This window comes from Palaemon carinicauda, chromosome 45 (assembly GCF_036898095.1).
Source record: "Palaemon carinicauda isolate YSFRI2023 chromosome 45, ASM3689809v2, whole genome shotgun sequence".
NCBI lineage: Eukaryota > Metazoa > Arthropoda > Malacostraca > Decapoda > Palaemonidae > Palaemon > Palaemon carinicauda.
The window spans coordinates 22,253,090-22,278,215 of record NC_090769.1 but is presented as its reverse complement, the minus strand read 5'-3'; the positions used below and the strand labels follow the sequence as shown (position 1 = coordinate 22,278,215).

Here is a 25,126-nt window from a genome sequence, read left to right as displayed (position 1 = left end):
GGCTCAATGTTAATTAACTTCGGTACCAAGAAAAGACCGCCTACTATTAGGAAGGTCGAATATAAACAAATATAAAAATTAATTTTAATAAGTTTATAATAAAAGGAAGTTAATCGAAGAGGCCTATAAGAGGCGGAGAGATATAAAATAAATCTATAACTTTTGTTAAGCAAAATTAAGAAAGAGAGTCTATACTCTCTTAGACACCAACACTTCCGTCTAAGGGAAGGGTCGGCCATTTAAAGGTGAAAGAGAGTTCATACTCTCTTCGTCACCATAATTAATCAAATTAATTCCAAAAGCTAACTAAGCTAATATAGAAGTTTCCAGTATAGCGAATAGCTGCAAATTTTAGAGAAATACTTCACCAAACCGTGAACAATACTCCAAAATCATAAGCGTATCCAAGAACGTCTTGCCGGAAGCACGACAGAGGAAAAAGTGAGGTGGCGTCAACAACAAGTACTGCAGTACCTGGCCACAGGTGGCGCTTGTGAGTACACCCCCTTCTAGTATAGTGATAGCTGGCGTATCCCTCCCGTAGAATTCTGTCGGGCAACGGAGTTGACAGCTACATGATTATCGGGTAAGTTTAATATTGAAAACTGTATAATTAGTACAGTACTACTGTACATACAGGATAGTACAGTCTGGTTAGATCTGAATGCAATGGATGATCTGAATCATGAATCTTATGCAACATGCATATAGAACTGAGCAGCGGTGCTAGAGATTAATATCCAGGTCAAGAATAAGGAATTCAATAAAAAGCAAGTCCCTATCCAATAAATTAAGATGCGAGTCAGCAGCTGAAGACCAACTTTTTAACCTTACCTAACCTCCAAACTAACCATACAATCTATGACGTCACAATTGTTGTTGTTGTTGTTGTTATTATTATTATTATTATTATTATTATTATTATTATTATTATTATTATTATTATTACTAGCCAAGCTACAACCTAGTTGGAAAAGCAAGATGCTACAAGACCAAGGGCTCCAATAGGGAGAAATAGCCCAGTGAGGAAAGGAAATAAGAAAATAAATAAATGATGAGGACAAATTAACAATAAATCATTCTAAAAACAGTAACAACGTCAAAACAGATATGTCATATACAGTACTGTATAAACTATTAACAACGTCAAAACAGATATGTCATACATAGACTATAAAAAGACTCATGTCAGCCTGGTCAACATAAAAACATTTGTTTGTGTAAACAACGGTATCGAGACGGAGAGTGTTCTTGTGGTCTTAAATACTGTAACCGGGACCATGGATAAGTTACAAAGGAATTAAATACTGTAATTGGGACCTTGGATAAGTTACAAAAGTAGAACTTCAAAAGTTCAAACTTGCAGCAAATGCTTTCATGATGAACAAACAGACAGAAGTATATTCTAATAGTTAATATATGAAGGATCTGTTTTAATGTTGTTACTGTTCTTAAAATATTTAATTTCAATTTTTGATAACTTTTCATATAGTTTATTTCTTTATTTTCTTTCCTTGGTGGGTATATTTCCCTGTTGGAGCCCTTGGGCTTATAGCATCCTGCTTTTCCAACTAGGGTTGTAGCTTAGCTGCTAGTAGTAGTAGTAGTAGTAGTAGTAGTAGTAGTAGTAGTAGTAGTAGTAGTAGTAGTAGTAGTAACAACAATGATGATAATAATAATAATCATAATATTCATAATAATAATAATGATAATAATAATAATAATAATAATAATAATAATTATTATTATTATTATCATTATTATAATAATTATAATAATAACTGGGCATCACTTTTAAAAGGGGTTGTAGCTTAGCTGGTAGTAATAATAATAATGATAACGATAATAATAACAATAATAATAAAATAATAATAATCATAATAATGATAATAATAATAATAATAATAATAATAATAATAATAATAATAATAATAACTAAAAGATTGGTTCCCAGTTTTAAAAGTTCTAATTCAAAATTCATTCCAAAGATAGCCTATACCATACCACCGTCTCGTATTCCTCAGAAAAATAAGAACCAAGAACCTAAGAGAAAACACACTCACTCCCATAATTTCTAAAGGATAGGAGGGTTAGGGGATTAGCCCCCCCCCCCCCCCTTCCCCAGATGAGAAGTTTGGATGGGTAGCAAGGAATCTAGCAGGATTATTAACCAGACTGATATTTATTTTTATCATAGTTTATTCATTTCCTTGTTTCCTATCCTCACTGGGCTAGTTTTTTCTTCTTGGAGCCCTTGGGTTTATAGCATATTGCTTTTCCAACTTGGGTTGTACTAACTTATAATAATAATAAAAATAATGATAATAAATAAATAACTAATGATTAATAATTAATAACAATTATTAATATTTATTTAATAATAATAATTAATAATAATAATAATAAAAAAAAATAATAATTAATAGTAAATAATAATTAATAATAATAAGAATAAATAATAAAAATAATAATAAAAGTAAATAATAATTAATAGTAGATAATAATTAATAATAATAAAAATAATAATAATAAAAATAATAATAATAATAATAATAACGATTTCATAGACCTTTTAATATACTGTACCCTCTTCACGGTACCAAAGGTGACGTTAGGTTAGGCTAATGTGGATGCATCCTAGAAATTGGGATATATTTATTCATACTGTTAAATATTTTACTGTGATATATACTGATTATTATTATTATAAGCCACTGCGGTCTGAAAGAACATGACGCTAAAGGTCGCGTTAGGTTAGGCTAATTATGACGCATAATGGAATTTTTTATTTATGCTGTTAAATAATGACATAAATACTGATGATAATGGTATACCAGAATGGAGACAATTACATGAAAAAAAAGGAGGAAAAACATTAAAGTTCATGAATTAATGTTTAAAATTGGACATATATACTAATGGCACCTTCTTGCTCCCCAACGTTAGAGTTGACCATTAGGCCTAGGATGAGGAAATGGCCTAAACACGACATATGTAGGGTATTTAAAACGCGTAATTAATATTGTTAAATGGTTCATACTATAAATAATCCAAAGACATGACGTGCATGTGAAGCACAGTTAATTATTGCTACAAAAAGGTAGAAATATCGGTTTCATTGTAGTGTATTACAGTACAAATTTACCGAAATATACTTGGCCATTAGGGCTACGACAAGGTTATGGCCTAAACACGACATATGTAGGGTATTTAAAACGCGTAATTAATATTGCTAAATAATTCATACTAGAAATAATCCAAAGACATAACGTGTGCATGTAAAACATAGTTAATTATTGCTACAATAAGGTAGAAATATCGGTTTCATTGTAGTGTATTACAGTACAAATTTACCGAAATATTCTTGGCCATAAGGGCTACGTCAAGGTTATGGCCTAAACACGACACATGTAGGGTATTTAAAACGCGTAATTAATATTGCTAAATAGTTCACACTAGAACAATGCCAAAACAGTAATTTGCATGCAAAACAGTTAATTAATGCTGCAATAATATGGAAAACAACCTTTGAAATATCAAAATAATGTAGAAATATCGGTTTCATTGTAGTGTATTACAGTACAAATTTACAGAAATATCCTTGGCCATTAGGTTATGGCCTAAACACACATGTATAGGTTATCCACAACGCGTAATTAATATTTCTAAATAATTCATACTAGAACCATGCCAAAGCAATAATTTGCATGCAAAACATAGTTAATTATTGCTACAAATAAGATGGAAAACAACCTTTGAAATATCAAAATCATTTTACTCCACAACACCTGCCCTACGAAGTCACCTAGGCAATACTCACCGGAGATCCAAACATCTTGTGATTTCTCCAATAATTACAGAGATTTTAAGAAGGGCTTCATTTTCCAATGTGCTTTATAATCACACGAATGTCGTATTAACAAATTATTAACGAAAAGTCAATTGGATTAACACAATCACGGATAAAATGATAACAGAAAACGAAGTGTAAACTTAGAAACGCGAACTTGGCTATGAATTTGAAAATGAATGAAATTTTGTGTATTGTATAAATCTATCAATTATATACAAATAATTATGTATATTCATATAAATATACACTATAATTATTCATTATGTATCATCAATAGTTTTTTTTCTATTTAAGACTTAAATTATTATTTCTAATTCAATATCGAATGCTAATTTGACTGTCACGTGACCAACGAGGTTTTCACATTTTAAGAAATTTGTTAATAAAGTAATAACCATTTTATATATATATATATATATATATATATATATATATATATATATATATATATATATATATTTATATATATATATATATATATATATATATATATATATATATATATATATATATATATATATATATATATATATATATATATATATATATATATATATATATATCACAGCAATGATTATGATAGTGGTAATTGCAATGTCATGGAAAAAGCTAGTGTTCCAAGTGTAACCACATACTGTAGGCAAGAAGGAATGGGAATGTTTAACAGTTTATATAGAAGTAGGAATAACTTATAATTGTTAATATAGGCCTATATAGACTTTGAATTCAATTCCCTACCCTGCTTTCCTTCCATGTGGTTTTGATAAGTCCATCAAATTATGTCTGCAAATATTAATTTTAACAGTTTATATAGAAGTAGGAATAACTTATGATAGTTCGTATAGGCCTTTATAGACTTTTAATTTAATTCCCTTACCCTGCTTTCCTTCCATGTGGTTTTGATAAGTCCATTAAATTATGTCTGCGAATATTCATTTGTAGCCTACAGTCACGTGACCCTGGTATGAACATTTTCTTTTCTCTTCAATTACAAATATCTTTCCAAAACTTTACAATAAAATTAAAGCTATTATTCATATATATATATATATATATATATATATATATATATATATATATATATATATATATATATATATATATATATATATATATATATATATATATGAAAAGGTTATCTCAGGTTCAGGTTTATCTCTTTTTACCGTTTTATCTTTTCCTGTACATCAGGTTTAATGGGTTTTTTTTCTATATTTCTTTCACTAAATAAAAATAATCCTACTAGGCCTATCTTATCATAAGGTTTATAGGCATATGAGCAATGTTTGCCCTGAGCTAAACTCGGGAAGGAAGAAACCAACGAACAACTTAAAGCAGACGTTGACCCGGAACTCGGCTTCCAAGGGTCAGGAAAAAAACCATTATGAGATGACTTCAGGACTTCATACTGTGATGGGTTCCGCTTTTAAGGAATCTTTCATATTTTTACAAGGATTTCTCATGAATATTTTCTGCTTGGTTTAATTTGGGAAGTGAATTCATTCTTATATTTGATCTTTTTTATAATATTTTATTGTTAATTTGTTCTCTTCAGTTACTTATTTCCTTATTTCCTTTCCTCACTGGGTTATTTTTCCCTATTGGAGCCCCTAGGCTTATAGCATCTTGCTTTTCCAATTAGGGTTGTAGCTTGGATAGTAATAATAATAATAATATCATTATTATAGTCATTAATAATTCTTGAAAGAACAGATATTACTGCTGAAATTTAACAAATTCCTGGGTCACTTTAGATCGCAAATAATATATATTAAAAGCACTATATTATATTCAGCCAGGAACTAACAGCAAATGCCACTGTTTTTAGTCCACTGCAGGACAAAGGCCTCGGACATGTCCTTATTCATGTCTGGGGTTTGGCCAGTTTTCATGACCACGCTGGCCAACTATGGATTGGTGACGGTGGAAGACTTTTGTCTGATCGCTCATAGCAAACCAACCTAGTATGGATGGGCCTGACTAGTACAACTTTGCTGTTCATGGCGATACACAGTGTTTCACCACGTTAGGGTATCTCCATTCAAAAAGGAACCAATATATCTACACATAAATGTATGAAACCAAATTTGCATGTTTTAATAAGGAAAGCACTTTCATCGACATACAATCCATTCCGAAAATCTCATTAAAATATCAATTACTAAGTTCTTCGTTTATTTTTCAAACAAAGAACTCGACATATAGCAGCAGGAAACAATTACTAAAGCAGGGGGGAAGAGAAAACCAAAGATTTAATACGTGGTTTGAAAAAGAAAACATCTGCCATAATAATTTCGTAGGATTTTCTCACGAACTGTTGACTTTTTGAGGCAACTGTGGCGGGGAAAAGTAATGAGTCCCAGTATTCGAAGATCACACGACTTCTGCTCTCTCTCTCTCTCTCTCTCTCTCTCTCTCTCTCTCTCTCTCTCTCTCTCTCTCTCTCTCTCTCTTTGTTTATGATGTGTTTCATGCCTCTCTCTCTCTCTCTCTCTCTCTCTCTCTCTCTCTCTCTCTCTCTCTCTCTCTCTCTCTCTCTTTTGTTTATGATGTTTCATGCTTCTCTCTCTCTCTCTCTCTCTCTCTCTCTCTCTCTCTCTCTCTCTCTCTCTCTCTCTCTCAAAATAGCGAGAAAGTTTTCTTGTTCATGTTAGATTTATACTACTACTTGCTAAGCTACAACCCTAATTGGAAAAGCAGTATGCTATAATAAGCCTAGGGGCTCCAACAGGGAAAATAGCTCAATGAGAAAATTAAACAAAGAAAAATTAAATATTTTAGGAAGAGCAACGAGATTAAAATAAATATCTCCTACGTTTATTAAATCTCGCACTGTGTAAATTGTAAGTAATTTGTTAAAGATGTGTGTTTATGTCATACTAAGTCTACAAAACAAAAATTATTGAATCTAACTTAATCAATATATTCCCAATTAAATTTCCACAGAACAGAAACGCGTGCAAGATTATTTCTTTTTTTATATAAATGAATATATATATATATATATATATATATATATATATATATATATGGAAAACAAGATAGGCAAATATATTTAGGAGAGATTCATTAATTCAATGTGTTGCTACAGTGATGGGTTCATTTTTCAATATCACTATATCAGACGTTTCTATTTTAATACTTTTTATATTACTCGGAAATCTGGAGTTAATTTTGGTTTTCTACTTGACAGGACTAGGTAAATACACTTGGAACTTTACTGTCTTTGACTTTATTTACCTAATCAATGAAGTTTTTATTTACTAGCTTTACATAAGTAATTTTTTTTTCTTAACAGACAACGTGAACGGTGGTAAATTCATCAAACTTAGACCATTTATTAGAAGAATGTTAAAGAATTTTTAAAATATTTATAGTTTTCATCATTATACATCCCCCTTTTCAGAGTTATGCATCAATTTTCTGATATCTTATTTGCTTTGTTGATGAATTGGATATTGAGAGAGAGAGAGAGAGAGAGAGAGAGAGAGAGAGAGAGAGAGAGAGAGAGAGAGAGAGAGATTTTTGTCCTTATCATCATTACATTTCGACTGTTCCTTATACAGTTTGTTGCTTGTTATTTAGGCAACTTCTCCTGAGAGAGAGAGAGAGAGAGAGAGAGAGAGAGAGAGAGAGAGAGAGAGAGAGAGAGAGAGAGAGAGAGAGACTTTTGTCCTTATCATCATTACATTTCGTCTGTTCCTTATACAGTTTGTTGCTTGTTATTTAAGCAACTTATCCTGAGAGAGAGAGAGAGAGAGAGAGAGAGAGAGAGAGAGAGAGAGAGAGAGAGAGAGAGAGAGAGAGAGAGAGAGACTTTTGTCCTTACCATCATTCCATTTCGACTGTTCCTTATAGTTTGTTGCTTGTTATTTAAGCAACTTATCCTGAGAGAGAGAGAGAGAGAGAGAGAGAGAGAGAGAGAGAGAGATTCTAAAACTAAGCCTGAAAAATGAATCCGGAAGAGAGTTGACCTTCCAACGTCCTGTAATAATTAATGCAAGGGACTCATGCAAGTGACTTAGCTGTTTGGTGGTTCGTGGCTAGGCAGACACTAGCTAACATCCGGAAAGTGGCTATACCTGTGGGTTTCCTTACGGCTTTTCTTAGCGGTCAAGGCAAGAATAAGCCTTCCGTTCATCCCTTTAACCAAACATACATTTTTTCTTCCTTCTAAATTGTGATGAATGCGAAAACACAAGGATGTTTAGGGCATTTAAGTGCCGAAGGGCTTCTGGCTTCTGGCTTCTGGCATTCATTGATGACGTGAGTTTGGAAATGTTGAATGCCTTGGAATGCATATGATAAAATGACTGTGAAGGCACTGTAGAAAGCAGGGTTCCCCCCTGCTGTATAGGACCGGAAAAGCAGCCTTCAAAGTAAAGTATAGACAGTTGGCACTTCAATCAAATGTTAAGCCCTGTCCACACGATCGAGCATGCCCGAAGGGCAAACAGTGATACCAGACCACAATTGTTAGTAAGAATGAGGGTTAATGACGTCAGAAGCGGGAAAACCACAGACAGGGATCTGGCATCATAAAGTGTTGCCAGATCCCTGCCATAAGTTTTCCCGCTCCTGACGTCATCAACCCTCATTCTCACTAACTATTGTGGACTGGTATCACTGTTTGCCCGTCGGGCATGCTCGATCGTGTAGACAGGGCTTAAGATGTTGGATGGCAGGATGGAATTAAGGAATTAGACACAGAGGTCCAGTAGAAGGATGAAAACTGTGCCAATAAGGGTCAAAGGGATGTTTCAAAGACTTTATAACTTAGAACTTCAAAAGTTTAAACTTACAGCGATGATTTTTTGTTGAATAGGCTACCATTGTTCTCTAGTCTTGGGTAGTGCCATAGCCTCTGTACCATGGTCTTCCACTATCTTGGGTTAGAGTTCTCTTGCTTGAGGGTACACTGGGCACATTATTCTATCTAATTTCTCTTCCTCATGTTTTGTTAAAGTTTATATAGTTTACATAAGATATTTATTTTATTATTCTTAAAATATTTTTTTCCTTTTTTCCTTTCCTCACTGGGCTATTTTCCCTGTTGGAGCCCCTGGGCTTATAGCATTCTGCTTTTCTAACAAGGGTTTAGCTTAGCAATTAATAATAATAATAATAATAGTAACATAAGTCTTTATAGTTCATATATATAAAAGATTTATATCAATGTTGTTACTGTTGTTAAGATATTTCATCTTAATTGTTCTTTCTCTTATAATTTATTAATTTCCTTCCCTCACTGGGATATAATAATAATAATAATAATAATAATAATAATAATAATAATAATAATAATAATAATAATAATTGAGCTCAACATTATTTTACCACAAGAGTCAATTTTGCCAATGTAACCAATTCTCTTATAATTTGCAAATAAAATTAAGACAATGAGATAATCTCATACATATAACATCCATTTTTATTTTTACTTCTAAAAGCATTTAAGATTAGATTAGATTCATGAATTTGGCTCTATGGTCCAGTGCTGGAAGTGAGAAGGCCATTCAACCCAGATTTGCAACGGGAGTAGCCTACATACAGTAAAAGTTAAAACCGGTTGGACACCAAGATGGAAGAGGGAAAGCAAGAATGAAACTGAAGTTCAAAGGGCACTCATGAATGGCAGAGGTCAGGGACAGTGACAATGCCCTAGAGACTGACTATATATGTATATAATCAGGAGCCAAAGCGCTCTTCATCCAAGGTACGACTAGGAGGGGCCATGCAATGGCTGCTGATGACTAAGCAGGTAGACCTGTAAGCTCCCTCAAAACCCGCATCCTTAGCTCACATGGATAGTGAGGTTGCTGACACTACAAGAAACTATCTAGCTTGCGTGCAAGATGCTATATGCCCCGGGGCTCCAACAGGGAAAATAGTCCAGTGAGAAAAGGAAACAAGGAAAAATACAGTATCTTAAGTAGGGTAACATTAAAATAAATATCTCCTATATAAACTATAAAAACTTCAACAAAACAAGAGGAAGAGAAATAAGATAGAATAGAGTGCCTGAGTGTACCCTCAAGCAAGAGAACTCTAACCCAAGACAGTGGAAGACCATGGTACAGAGGCTATGGCACTACCCAATAGGCTACCATAATCCCTGAAGGAAATAAGGCATGCATGCAACTCTGGGCAAAGAATATGCTGCAATGACCCTCAAGTAATGCCTAAGCGTGCCACCGTTTGTCCAATTACGGCACTACCATCCTATGGAGGTAATTGCCTTCATAAGTCATTCTCAGTCACTTTAAATTCCCTGGAAGTTGATCTGCCATGCCATTAACCTTCGCTGATCTTTCCTGTTTTCTATTGTCTTAGTTCTAAGTAGCAGCTTTGTGTCTTCACTCTTACTCAAAACAAACTTTAGTCCATTTCTTTTAGCGATGCATATTTGCACCGACTCGCGGCGGTGCCCTTTAAGCTCGGAAAAGTTTCCTGATCACTGATTGGTTAGAATTATCTTGTCCAACCAATCAGCGGTCCGGAAACTTTTCCGAGCTAAAAGGGCACCGCCGCGAGTCGGTGCAAATATGCATCGCTAAAAGAAATGGACTATAGATATAATATCAGTTATTCTCTAATATATCATCTCATCTTTCAAATGATTTCCAAACTATATACCTATTAATAGTAAAACATTCTCTTTTCATCCCAAATTTTATGCCTTGCAAGATGAACCAATAAATCAACTGAAGAAGTGTCCATGGCACTTTCCTTAAGTAACTGGTAGTTATTGATAAACCAAACCTGAGTTCACAGGTTACATACCATTGTTTACAGGTACAGTACTTGGGGATAAAGGTAGCCTATAATTCATAAAATGAAATTCACAGTGTTGTCTATTAGGGAATTGATCATGGGACTTAAGAAATGGTGTGAGTAGAAGAACCCTAACTTGTCAGAGGGTCCACACTAATAGGAGACCGATCAATTTCCAAATAGCGCTTAGGCACAAAGGTGTACGCATGTGCTACGAGTTGAATGCTCTCTAAGAGACCATAGATGAACTGTAGTGCTCAAAAGCATGCGCGATGAGGAGTACATTTTAATAATGAGTGTGCGCATTCCAGCGTACACGCTTATTCACAGAAGAGAGTGATCCATTTGGAGAGCACTCAAAAGAATGAGTGTACAAGTGCTTGAAGAACTTCTCACTTCCTGTAGGAAGATTTAATTCCTTTGCAATGAAGGTAATCTTTAGAGGACATAACAATATGCCTCCTGAAGGGAAGGGAAGGAGGTTCCTTGTGTGAGACAGCAACGTCCTTATCTTATTGGAGAGAAACTCTACTTTTTATTGTAGAGGCGGTCCAAGTTTGGAGATTGTTTATCCGATGAAGATGTATCCGGTAAAGAGCTAGGAAATGAAGGATGGCGTAAAAGTTTCTTTGACGCTGAAGGCGACTAAAAGCGTGGATGGATGTTCAGCTATTTCTTCTGGAGAAGTCAATCCTGAGTGGGGAGAGCCAGAGGCTTCTTCTGCTGGTGTAGTAGATTAAGCAGGCTCCATCTATGGAGACTTTGCTTCAGATAATGCTAAGGCTTGCAGGAGTCTCTCAGGAAGGTATTCCTTCTAGTCCTAAAGATGGCCATAATGTCTTTAGGCCATTGTCACTCGCAGTGTAATCTGAAAAGGTTTGGTTGGGTTGACCATTAGCAGAGGCTATATCAGCTCCTCTAGGGAAGCTAATACTGCTATATTACTCTGTGCTTGCCACAGAGATGAATTATTGTGGTCTTCCTTCTTCGTATTCCCCCCAAAGGATCATGATATAAAGGGATCAGCAGCCTGAGTTTCAAGAGAAGAGAGAAGAGAACCAGCAAATTTCTTCATCTTGGCAGCAGAACCCAAAGGAGAAAAATCTAACTTGGTTTTCTTCTTCCGCTTCTTGTCGAACTCCTGCAACTCGGAGACCGACCGCTCCCTATACTCCTTACAAGACGACTATGTACAGTCATGCCCATTGCAAGCAGGACATAAAGAATGGGGATCCACATTAGGCCTGCTCAGGAAAGACGCGCAACATTGTGCTGGGATGCAAGGGCAAGACCGCATTCCTATTCATGGTTTTTCCATGAACAGGCACACATACTTGCAATCTGAAAAAATAAAAAAAGCAATTAATGCACCAAGTTTATTGACCAAGAGTACGGCTGTCCTACTCATCAGCTGAAGTCAAAAGTGGCTTTTTAGGGAGTTGGAAGGGACACAGCTTCCACTGCTACCAACCAGTAACCACCGACACCTCGTTATAAATTTTAAAAGCAGCATTTCCAGTTTTGCGGAAATCACACTCCTATTTCGGGATGCAGGATTGTATCTGTGTAGCAACAAACAGGAAGAATGTAGCAAAAATAATGTAGCCACACCATATTTTCCAATGAAGGGTTATACACAATAAATAACTACTCTACGTAGACAATAAGTGCATGGGAGGGCAACGCAACTTAGGCTTAACAGCTATTAGTGGTGTTGAAACTGGCCCCATAGATATTTGCTGACTATAGTGATAAGTTTTGTACGTGCAGGCAACCTTAAATGGTGCAGCTTCTTCAACTAAGATATTTGCCCAAATTACCATAACCTCAAAATTTTCATATTTACAATTATATTCTTTCTCTTTTCAAGAAAATTTGCTGATTTCAAAATATTTGGGTCTGGATTTTCATAAACCAAATATGGATGATTCTTTTTATCACATATACATAAAGTAGTTGAATAGCTCTAAATTTGTTCATCTTTAACATTTATATATATCTTCAGTTTATGGGTGCATTATGTTACATTCTTCCCGGGATAAATAAAAACTATAAAACATATTAGCCAGATGATATTGTTTAATTAAACATCTATAAAATTGAATAGAATAAGACTTTCAATTCAAGTCCATGGAGCCACATTTCTCGACTCTCACAGGGATAGCCAAAAGAACTTATTCTGGAATGAGAGGTGAAAACTGGATCATGGTAAAGATAAAGAAGTTGGATAACAAGATGAGAAAATAGGAAACCAAACCAAGTAGTCTTCTGCACTGTAATTGTTCAATGGTTATTTTCCACTTGGTAGGGGTAGAAGAGACATGATAACTATGATAAGCATCATACCATTGTACTTTAGTCATAGGTAATGCCATAGACTCTGTACCATGGCCTTCCACAGTCTTGGATTAGAGTTCTTTTGCTTGAGGGTACACTTTTCTAAGTTAAAGTTAGATCACCAGGGAACACCACTTAGCGAAATCGCTACAAAATAAGGAATGTCCGCCATCTTGGAAATAGCGCTGTTGTCATACTCAGTAGTAGTACGAGAACGGGGGTAACCTTGATACGGCTCCCCTTCTATTCTGCCACACCCCCCTCGAAGCGTAAACGTTATTAGGGGTGCAGATTGCTATGTGGCGTGTCAAGAATACGTCCTCTGATATTATGCGATATCCTTGAGAGAAAATTTAATGATATTTGCGCCAGGAGTTAGAATTCTGGATACCTAAAGGTAAAATTCTCTGGGAATATCACTGTAGTACATATATCCCTTAGGAAGCTACTTTAAGGAACTTCCATCAGGACGACATGACCATCTCACCCAAAAATAGACTTTTCGCTTCGCTTCAAAATCCGTTTATTTCCTATCATGCATTGGGTTATTTTTCATGTTGGAGCCCTTGGGTTTATAGCAACCTGCTTTTCCAACTATGGTTGTAGCTTAGCTAGTGATAACAATAATAGAATAGAAGTGGTAAGAGACTTTCTTGAGGCTGTCTTAGAGGTTTTATGCTGTTTTTACTTTTTCAGTAAATTGGATCAGTGATTAAAACAGAAACAGATAGGAGTATAATGGAGGTGAGGGGTTTTAAAAAGGAAAGGCAACCATTAAATAATGGCAAGTAGAAAGACTCAAAAGGAGAGAACATTCTCAAATATCACAAGATTCTTATCCACTTACAAATAAGGTAAGAATTGTATACAGATTTTGTACTTGGGATGTGGAGTACAATTCAAAATATTGCAATGAAATGTACTACTTCTTTGAATCAGATTAAGCAGTTTGGAATTTAGTGCTCTTTCCAAGACGTTTAAAGCAATCCGAGAGCCCTAGACATTGTCACTTCCAAGAAATATTATTGATGTTTCCTCAAGCAAAAGAGTTTCATTTAATGAATAAAAAAAAGGCGGTGATCTTGATAAAACTACAAGATTCTTACAGTACTTCAGACAATAGGAAAAGAAAGAAATTTGAGACTAAAAATGACAAATGATGGTGAAGGAACAAGAAAATTAACAATTCCATCAAGGAAATCATGAATAGGAGAGATAGACTAATAAAGCGAGTTAAGTATGGAAGCTCACACTTTAAAGAGTAAAAGAATTGTGAATTTCAACATGGCCAATTTTCACTTCTTTCTCATTCACAGAATACCTCTTCAATCTCACTCTGTGATTTAAATTTATATTAAAAGCATATCACAGCATAAATATATAATAAATTAATCTATTCAAGATAGTATTCTTTCAAGACTTGAGACAATTGAAAAAGAAAGCCCATTTTGAGACTTTAAAAATGAAAAATGATGGTGAAGGAATAAAATAATGAGCTAATCCATCAAGAAAATCATGAATAGGAGAGATAGACTAATAAAGTGAGTTAAGAACGGAAGCTCACACTTCAAAGAGTAACAGCATCGTGTATTTCAAATATTCAAGAAGAGCAGCCACGTATCAAATATTCATGGGCAATTTCTAGTTGTCTCAGTCACAGAATACCTCTTCAACCTAACTTTGGGATTTAAATTTAGATCAAAAGTACATCACAGCATAAATATATAACAAATAAATCTATTCAAGATAGTATTCTTTCAAGACTTGAGACAATTGAAAAAGAAAGCCCATTTTGAAACTGTAAAAATGAAAAATGATGGTGAAGGAAGATGATAATGAACAAATCCATCAGGGTAATCATGAATAGGAGAGATAGACTAATAAAGCGAGTTAAGAACGGAAGCTCACACTTCAAAGAGTAAAAGCATCGTGAATTTCAGATATTCAAGAAGAGCAGCCACTTATCAAATATTTATGGCCAATTTCTAGTTATCTCAGTCACAGAATACCTCTTCAACCTAACTTTGGGATTTAAATTTAGATCAAAAGTACATCACAGCATAAATATATAACAAATAAATCTATTCAAGATAGTATTCTTTCAAGACTTGAGACAATTGAAAAAGAAAGCCCATTTTGAAACTGTAAAAATGAAAAATGATGGTGAAGGAAGAAGATAATGAACAAATCCATCAGGGTAATCATGAATAGGAGAGACAGACTCACAAAGCGAGTTAAGAATGGAAGATCACACTTCAAAGCGTAAAAGAATCGTGAATTTCAACATGGCCAATTTTTACTTCTTCCTCATTCACAGAATACCGCTTCAATCTCACTTTGTGATTTAAATTGATATCAAAAGTATATCACAGCATAAATATATAATAAATGAATCTATTCAAGATAGTATTCTTTCAAGACTTGAGACAATTGAAAAAGAAAGACCAATTTGATACTTTAAAAATGACAAATGATGGTGAAGGAAGAAGTTAATGGACAAATCCATCAGGGTAATCATGAATAGGAGAGATAGACTAATAAAGTGAGTTAAGAACGGTAGCTCACACTTCAAAGAGTAACAGCATCGTGAATTTCAGATATTCAAGAAGAGCAGCCATGTATCAAATATTCATGGCCAAGTTTCACTTCTTTCTCATTCACAGAATACCTCTTCAATCTCACTTAGTGATTTAAATTGATATAAAAACGGAAGCTCACACTTCAAAGAGTAACAGCATCGTGAATATCAGATATTCTGGAAGAACAGCCACGTATCAAATATTTATGGCCAATTTCTAGTTGTCTCAGTTACAGAATACCTCTTCAACCTCACTTTGTGATTTAAATTGATATCAAACGTACGTCACAGAATAAATATAATTTACAATGCAGTAAATTAACCTTTTCGAGGTAGCATGTAGCCTCTGAGTAAATTCCAATTATTCTTTATATTATCATCAGATATGGATACAAAATGTTATTCTTATCATAAAATAAATTTTTTAACATACTGACCTGGTAGTTATATATAATTAGCTTAGTCTCTGACGCCACGCTCTATATATAACTACCAGGTAAGTCTTCCATCCATCCATATACCAAGGCACTTCCCCCAATTTTGAGGGGTAGCCGACACCAACAATGAAACAAAACAAAAAGGGGACCTCTACTCTCTATGTTCCTTCAGCCTAATCAGGGACTCAACCGAGTTCAGGTAAGTCTTATGTTTAAAAATGTTATTTTCATTATAAAATAAATTTTTGAACATACTTACCCGGTAGTTATATATATAGCGTGACGTCAGAGAAAGCTATATATATAACTACCAGGTAAGTCTTATGTTTAAAATTAGAAGTTTTCACCATCCGTGCAATCTGCATCTGAGGGAAACAACAACAAAAAAGTTCATAAAAACTTAAAGTATTTATTCTATACAAAATAATCATTATTAAACGAGACTTTATACAATACCTGTAACTCCACATACATTGCAATGCATAACTGAATTACCATATATATATACTCTTCAATTAATATGTAACCACTTTACTTCACTGACAGCACACGGTAAGAAGATATCATCGAAGGTTATATTACACCTCTTGCAGCTAAATTCATAATTGAACGTACAAATCAGCTCCTCTTATTTCTCCTCCTGTTGAGCCTTTACTCTTTTGCAAGGTCTTCTAAGAGAGATAATTGTGCTTTGAGCTCTTCCATCTTTAAACCTGAAAAATATTGACAATAATAAGATAAGACTAAAGTATAATACTTTACTGAGATATTTTAAATTGTTACTTAACTCTAAAATGTCTATTAGTACTCTTTAAACCTGGAAAATATTGACAATAATAAGATAAGACTAAAGTATAAAGGCCCCTACACACGATCAATTTTTTCGTCAATGAATTGATGGAGAAATTGACCGTGAGTAGGGGACATTGATATCAATTTAATTGAAACAATTTCATTGAATCAATTCATTGAGAGATCAAAGATCCTTTGATATTTATTGATGGGTCTTCAATAAAATTGATTGTGTGTGGGCAAAGCATCAATATATTGATCAATAATTTATTGTCCAGAGCAAGCACTATTCCTAGAGCCACAGATGCTTTCATCTCGAAGTTATGAATCAAACTGAAAATTGAAGTAAAATCATTGACCGTGTGTAGAGGCACTGATTTCCTCAATTTCATTGTCGTCAATAAATTGATATCAATTGACGAAAAAATTGATCGTGTGTAGGGGGCCTTAATACTTTACTGAGATACTTTAAAATGTTACTTAACTCTAAACTGTCCATTGGTACTTTTTAAAGCAAGCAGTACAGAGACTGGCAATGGTACACCACTTTAATGATAAAGAATCACTTCTCATAAAAGCAAATAGAAGAAATGTCTACCTTAACTACTTCTTTTTAAAGCAAGCAGCCCGGAGACTGGCGATGATACACGATTATAAAGAATCCCTTATAATAAAAGCAAATAGAGGAAATGTCTACCTTAACTATTCAAATAAAGTGACTTTGTTTTGTGTTAGTAAGATATAATTACAAGATACAGTAGAGAAAGTCCTCGTCTAACATAACAGATTCCAAGTTGTTTGTAAGTCGAAATTTGTTACATTTTGGCCTATAGTAGGCCTAACTTCAATCCTATGCCTATAATTTCCAGCTACAAGTCAATAAATGGTTGGGTTTCATATGAAATACATATCAGGTTATTACAAATGTTGTTTTGCTTACTGTATTAAATAATATAAAATTGTTTTATTACAACATTTCTTTATATTATCTTTTACATTTTCAGTTGTATTTATTTGTATCTGCGAATGTTTTCAAATTGAGGACCTTCTGATATTCGATTTTATTTTCATGATTCACAACATACAAACCCTTATTCAGATAAACCTCAATCTGATGCATGGCAGAGTACTCCAAATTGAAGTGAACAGTTAAGAGATGCAATATGCACTTGAATTTAAACCATCTTCAAACTGTCAGTCAAAACTAATAAGTAACTGAGGGGGTAACCATCATTAGTGGAAGGACCCCTTTAGTCTACAGACAAGTTATTCAAGCCTCTCATTCACTAGAACTAATGTTTATAAAAGCAGTTGTAAAATAAGGAGGAGCTGATTTTTCTTGTTGATGCAACTAAGCACATATAGCAATCATGCTGGGGTTGAAGGTCATCTTTTATAGGTTTTACATACAGTATTTGAAGATCATCTAATATACTACTGCAACTGTGATAACAGACAATTTGATTACTGTAGCCTAACTTGGGAAGCTGTTTATGGCTGCATACAAAGCCCTTCTTACGATGGATTTTCGATTTGCATAGTGAATGAAGATCTTTCCTTAGAATTTTGCCATATTTACCTCTGCTAACGAAGTCGGGAGGAGGTTATGTTTTCGCTCCTGATTGTCTGTTTGTTTGTGAACAACTTCCTGGCCACAATTTTATTCATAGAGTGGTGAAACTTTCAGGGATTAATTGTTATGTTGAAACATGGAAGCGATTGAGTTTTGAAAGTCCTAGGTCAAAGGTCCAGGTCGAGGATGAGCAAAAGATCAACCAAATTAACCCTAACCTTAACCCCAATTTTGTACATGGTTGTCACACAGGCTTCAAATACGCCTACGGTCTAAATTGATTCTGGGAAAGGCAAGCTTGTTTCGAGAAATAAGCTTCCATGACGGAGGTCTGCACTTTCAGAGTGTTTTTATAGTTCATACTGTATAGATAGATACCCCTGAACACCACTGGAGGATACTGTACCTCTTATTTCTCTGGTCCCAAATTTTTCATAAATATTCAAAGAATATCTTAGCCCGCCATCATTTAATCAAAAGAGAGCATGAACATTTCTGCAGTAATCTAGTTTGCATTAACTAAACATGAAACCATTATAAAAGACTTTGATGTGTAAAGTCCAAACCATCACACGTTTCAAAGGAAGAGTGGATATTCAGATTCCGAGATGATTGGGAACCACTAAACTTTAGAGTGTGGCCAAAGTAAGGGATGAATTTCAGATAAATTGGTTTTAAAAACCAGTGCAACCTGGATAAACCAAGAGCCATGATTGATATAACTTAATAATTATTCATTTTTATTCTCGGGCAAGAGTTAAGGAACTACAAACCATGGAACCACATAAGATTTAAAGGTACATTTAATGCAAAAAAAGCCACACGGAGGAAATAAACACAAACCACCAAGCATGATGGCTAAAAGCTTATTTTGAAGACTATAAATAGAACATTGAGAAAACCTAAAAAGAATGATGCTCAACAGGTACCAATTAGTTCACTTCTGTTTAAAATATACGTAAGTAAATTGTATTTAGGAACTCACTTAGTCTTTGTAATAACAGAGATTATGTGTAAATATCATTGATAACGTTTATATCACAAGAATAATGATTACAATATATTGAAAATATGGCCATGCACTAGAACATTGCCCCTAAGCCTTGAGAATCACTCCTATGAACCAAAATAGGAGTAAAACTCTCAAATGGATCACTTAGGTGGTTTCTAGCAACAAAAGCAGGTAGGAACATCCAAAACAACCAGCCTGCTATGAACTATTATTACATTGGGTATATAGAAGTTAACTGGATGCAGATTTGTAGTGGGGTGTTGAGAGTTTGTGTATACAGTTCAGTACTGTAAACTGTAGTATCTATCATATTTGTTTAGCAACTTGTCTATTATATGCCTTATATTTTAGACTAAATTGTAGAATATATTCATACATCATGCCTCATTATATAATCAATCTATTTCTTCACTTGAAATAAGTATAGTGTATACCACACTGTACCTTGTTTATTTGCTATGACCACATTCCTAAACACATTCAATCCTTTCAAGAATTAAAATGAGGCATTGTGACAGATGAGGATTATGTGCCCAAACCAGTGAGTCTCTTTTCTTGGAGAGACCAGGAGTATGTTGGGAGGAGGTTATTGGAGATGGATGTTCCAGGTAGGAGGAAGAGAAGGGGAAGACCGAGGAGAAGGTGGACGGAGTGTGTAGCAGTGGATATGGAGGAGAAAGATCTCACAGTGGAGGAGATCGGAGACAGAAGAAATTGGAAATGGCTTTCAAGAAATAGCGACCCTGCATAGCAGCAAAAGCTTTAGTCGAAGAAGAAAAAGAATTGTGACAGATGACGATGGAATAGTAAATAATCATATTTACTTCCATTACTGCAACATTCCATCATTGTCCCAACCTTCATTTAGTACCCCTCTTATTTTCTTCATGTAAAAAGTCACTTCTTAGTCCATCAAGTTCACATGAAAAAAATTGCCTTTCAGAAAGACGATGATACAATCAGAAGGTTCTGAATTCAGCAACTACAGGTAGTTCAGGGGGTATCTATCAATTCAGTTTGAACTAGAAAAGCACTCTGAAAGTGCAGACCTCCACCATGGAAGCTTACTTCTCGAAACCAGCTTGCCTTTCCCAGAATCAATTTAGACCGTAGGCGTATTCGAAGCCTGAGTGACAACCATGTGCAAACTTGGGGTTAAGTTTAGGGTTAGGGTTAATTTGGTAAACCTTTTGCTCATCCTTGACCTTGACCTTTGACCTAGGACTTTCAAAACAGAATCGCTTCCATGTTTCAACATAACAATTAATCCCTGAAAGTTTCACCACTCTATGAGTAAAATTGTGGCCAGGAAGTTGTTCACAGACAAACAGGGGCGAAAACATAACTTCCCAACTTCGTTGGCAAAGGTAAATATGGCAAAAATCTAGGGAAAGATCTTCATTCACTATGAAAATTGAAAATCCATCTTAAGAAAGGCTTTGTATGCAGCCATGAACAGCTTCCCAGGTTAGGCTACAGTAACCAAATTGTCTGTTATCACAGTTGCAGCAGTATATTAGATGATCTTCGAACACTGTATGTAAAACCTATAAAAGATGACCTTCAACCCCAGCATGATTGCTATGTGCTTAGTTGCATCAACAAGAAAAAACAGCTCCTCCTTAGTTTACAACTGCTTTTATAAACATTAGATATTATTATTATTATCATTATTACTAGCCAAGCTACAACCCTAGTTGGAAAAGCAAGATGCTATAAGCCCAAGGGCTCCAATAGGGAAAAATAGCCCAGTGAGGAAAGGAAATTAGGAAATAAATAAATGATGAGAAAAAATTAACAATAAATCATTCTAAAAACAGTAGTAACGTCAAAACAGATATGTCCTGTATAAACTATTAACAACGTCAAAAACAGATATGTCATATATAAACTATAAAAAGACTCATGTCAGCCTGGTCAACATAAAACCATTTGCTCCAGCTTTGAACTTTTGAAGTTCTACCGATTCAACTAGCCGATTAGGAAGATCATTCCACAACTTGGTAACAGCTGGAACAAAACTTCTAGAATACTGTGTAGTGTGTAGTATTGAGCCTCATGATGGAGAAGGCCTGGCTATTAGAATGAACTACCGGCCTAATGAATGAGAGGCTTGAATAACTTGTCTGTAGACTAAAGGGGTCATCCCACTAATGATGGTTATCCCTTCAGTTACTTATTAGATAGAATATTTACTATTTTCTCTTATGTAATATCAACTCCAACCAGATCACAGAAACCTTGAAAATACCTCACATAGGACCGCATCTTTCATGAATAGTCCATTCCTCAAACGAAAACAGTAGCCAAAAAATAAACTGACAGGTGATAACCAAAAGACCGGTGTCAGTGAGTCAACTGATGGGAAATAGATTATGCTCAGCCAGATTACTCCAGGTTATTGACAAAGACTAGTTCCCTGAAACATAATAGACACACTCTATGTGATTGGGGTCTGTGTCTGCTCCCATCGCTACCCATTCGTTCTGATGCCGAATTAAGCAAATCAATTATGTGACCTTCAACTTGAGATGATGTCAACAGTCTCTGATCTAAAAGATTTCTTGTTTTTTCTCTCTCCATTTGCAATTAAATAAGCTTAAACAAAGTGAAGCTCATAACCTTATACAAAATATTTTGTGAGAAACCAGCTTTTTCATGAATACCTTCAGTGCATTAGCTGGAGGACTGTAGTGATAAAGTCAACTGATAATTGGTTATGCTTAATCAACTGCTATGACATTCTTGTTAAGGTGAAGTGCACCTATTTTGATCACTATACTCAACTGCCACTTGAAGATTTGGTTTGAACATGTACATTCCCCAGATACATGTTGTTGCTCTTCTTAAAATATTTTATTTTTCCTTGTTTCCTTTCCTCAATGGGCTATTTTCCCTGTTGGGGCCCCTGGGCTTGTAGCATCCCGCTTTTCCAACTAGGGTTGTAGCTTAACATTTAATAATAATAATAATAATAATAATAATAATAATAATAATAATAATAATAATAATAATAATAATAATACCGTTTTGGAGCAAATGCATAGACCCCTTGTAGAGCCAGGAGTTACATTTAGGGCCCCCTGTTCTTTGGCTGCATGCGTAAGAAGGTAATGTCTTTGTAGGATTGTTTCTTATGAATGATAGTTCATCTTGAATAATAACAATACTGTATTGATAATAATAATCGGTGCCTTAGATGACCGCGGAGGTAGCAGCAGTAGGGGATTCAGCATTATGAAGCTTAATGTGTGGTGGATAATGGGGGAGGGTGGGCTGTGGCACCCTAGCAGTACCAGCTGAACTCGGTTGAGTCCCTTGTCAGGCAGGGAGGAACGTAGAGAGTAGAGTTCCCCTTATTGATTTGTTTCATTTGTTGATGTTGGCTATCACCCCAAAATTGGGGGAAGTGCCTTGGTATATATATGTATATATGTATGTATTTCCTACAGAAAAAATGGACATTTCAACAAAGGGTACAAGTCACATTTAGTCTCATACTTCCAGTAAGATCCAAGGTACAATTCAAATGTGTCAGGACCTATTGATATCTATTGCGGAAACTAAAACCGACCAAGACAGTAAAAAGGAAGTCTTTCTTATGAAAACTGTACACATGATTCTCTAACATCAAGTCGTAGATCTGATACTGGAAAGTAAGTCAAGACCCTGAGGTAAAAACTCAAAGAACTGGAGGAGAGCAAGAATAAACATTAATAATCTTTGTTGGCCCACCTTTCCTTGTGGTGCCCAGTAACCAAGCCAGTAACCCAGAAAATGCCAACCTTGCCTCATTCAATCATTTAAAATTCCGTACTTCGTATTGTGTTCTGATACATTTGACTATTTACAACTAAGGATGAGAGTCTCCTGTAAAGCAGTCAGTAATCAAATACATACTATAGTGACTATACTGTTAAAACAAGAAGGATTGCTTGAGGTAAATACAATCCCTCTGACTGTTATCATTCCTAAAGGAAATAGTAAGAAGAGCATCTAGTTGACAATTCCTCAAAAATACAAGCAAAAAGAAGGATGAAAAGTCAAATAAGCAAAAATAACATCAGTTACAAGGAATCTGCTTTGTACAGTACAGTAATATGACTTGAAGAATACAGTACGATACCAAGATTGTCCCAATGTATGGGCGTATCCAGAGATTTGGGGGCCAGGGGGGGCTGAGTTAGTAAAGAGACCCCCTCACCCTTACTCTGGAAAGTTGGTACAGTAGTAATTTCATATGCATATTTACATACTTTTATTTTCTGACACTTATTTGGAGAACCGTCTCTCTTGGGAAGCTAGGGGTGCCTTTTCACCACCTTAGCTATGTCGCCAAGTTTTTCATTTCATGTGATACAAGGTAGACCTATTAATTTTTTCCCTCACCAGCATCTTGTCACAATTAGACAGACTACAGTACTTTTTTTAATTAGTATATAATATTACTGTAGTGGGAGGGTGGGCTGTGGCACCCTAGCAGTACCAGCTGAACTCGGTTGAGTCCCTTGCTAGGCTGGGAGGAACGTAGAGAGTAGAGGTCCCCTTTTTGTTTTTGTTCCATTTGTTGATGTCGGCTACCCCCAAAATTGGGGGAAGTGCCTTGGTATATGTATGTTTGTACATTTTTAAATATATGTAAATAACGAATGTCTGTATTCATGTAAGAACAAGCTATGATTTATAAATAAGTATAAAGATAAGAAATTTTACCTATTGACTGTATGACATTCTTTCTCTGCTTCTCACTCAATCGTGGCAGTAAGTTGTTGTAGTCATCAAGAGTCTCTTTTACCTGAGCTTGAGTGTCTATAACGTCCTCCGAAAAGTAAACAGTTCCTAGTGATGACCTCTGTGGAAATCAGAAATTACTATACAGAATAGCACTTAGGCTAAATAAATATCATAAATTCTAAAAGTAATTTGTAACTTTCCTGACTACACAAACCTGAGTCCTCTAACCCTTTTACCCCCAAAGGACATACTGGTACATTTCACTAAAGCCATCCCTTTACCCCCATGGACGTACTGCTATGTCCTTGCAAAAAAATGCTATAAAAATTTTTTTTTCATATTTTTTGATAATTTTTTGAAAAAATTCAGGCATTTTCCAAGAGAATGAGACCAACCTGACCTCTCTATGACAAAAATTAAGGCTGTTAGAGCAATTTAGAAAAAATATACTGCAAAATGTGCTGGGAAAAAAATAACCCCCTCGGGGTTAAGAATTGGAAATTTCCAAATAGCCTGGGGGTAAAACGGTTAATAGGAGTATGATTTCAGCAAAGTCGATCTTCATTGTACCGATTTTGACAAGTTTTTCTAGGTATTTTGCTCTCCCTACTGTTGAAAAAAATAGCACAGTTACTGGCAGAGTGCAGTACTGAGTAAAAGCAAAAAAGAAAAGCCAGACAAGCCATAGAAAAGCTCAACTTTAAGATAAATAGTACTGAGACTGCGATCATCTTTAATGAAATAATAATGATAAAAAGCCTTTTCCTTAGCTCTTAATAAAGTTGGGTGCTGTGAATATGACAAACTCGTAGATAATTTGTATTTTTCCCTAACACAAACCTGGAGTCATCTTTATATGGATATATCTTTCGGCAAAGCTGGATGGTAGTCAATTAGACTTTTTGGTGAGAGGTGGCAACCGTACCCAGAGCCTGGGTAGGGGGTGGTTGGTGGTACCAGCCGCCTGTATGTATAGACACGAGTGATGAACTAGTCACTCTTTCTCTTTGGCTTCTAGAGAGCGGTTGTCTCAAAC

The 25,126-nt window shown here is 35.0% G+C and overlaps 1 protein-coding gene across 1 annotated transcript in view; it reads right to left on the bottom strand.

Annotated features, from left to right (window-relative positions):
* Window positions 1-16,387: 16,387 nt before the first annotated feature.
* The window catches only part of LOC137634642 (uncharacterized), a 28,533-nt gene continuing 19,794 nt past the window's right edge, over window positions 16,388-25,126 (bottom strand). Inside the window, exons 3-4 of the mRNA XM_068367112.1 lie at window positions 24,070-24,208; window positions 16,388-16,692 (exon numbers count right to left, since the gene is read on the bottom strand). Of these exons, the coding sequence (XP_068223213.1) occupies window positions 16,631-16,692; window positions 24,070-24,208 (201 nt within the window). The 3' untranslated portion in view covers window positions 16,388-16,630. The remainder of the gene's footprint in view (window positions 16,693-24,069; window positions 24,209-25,126) is intronic.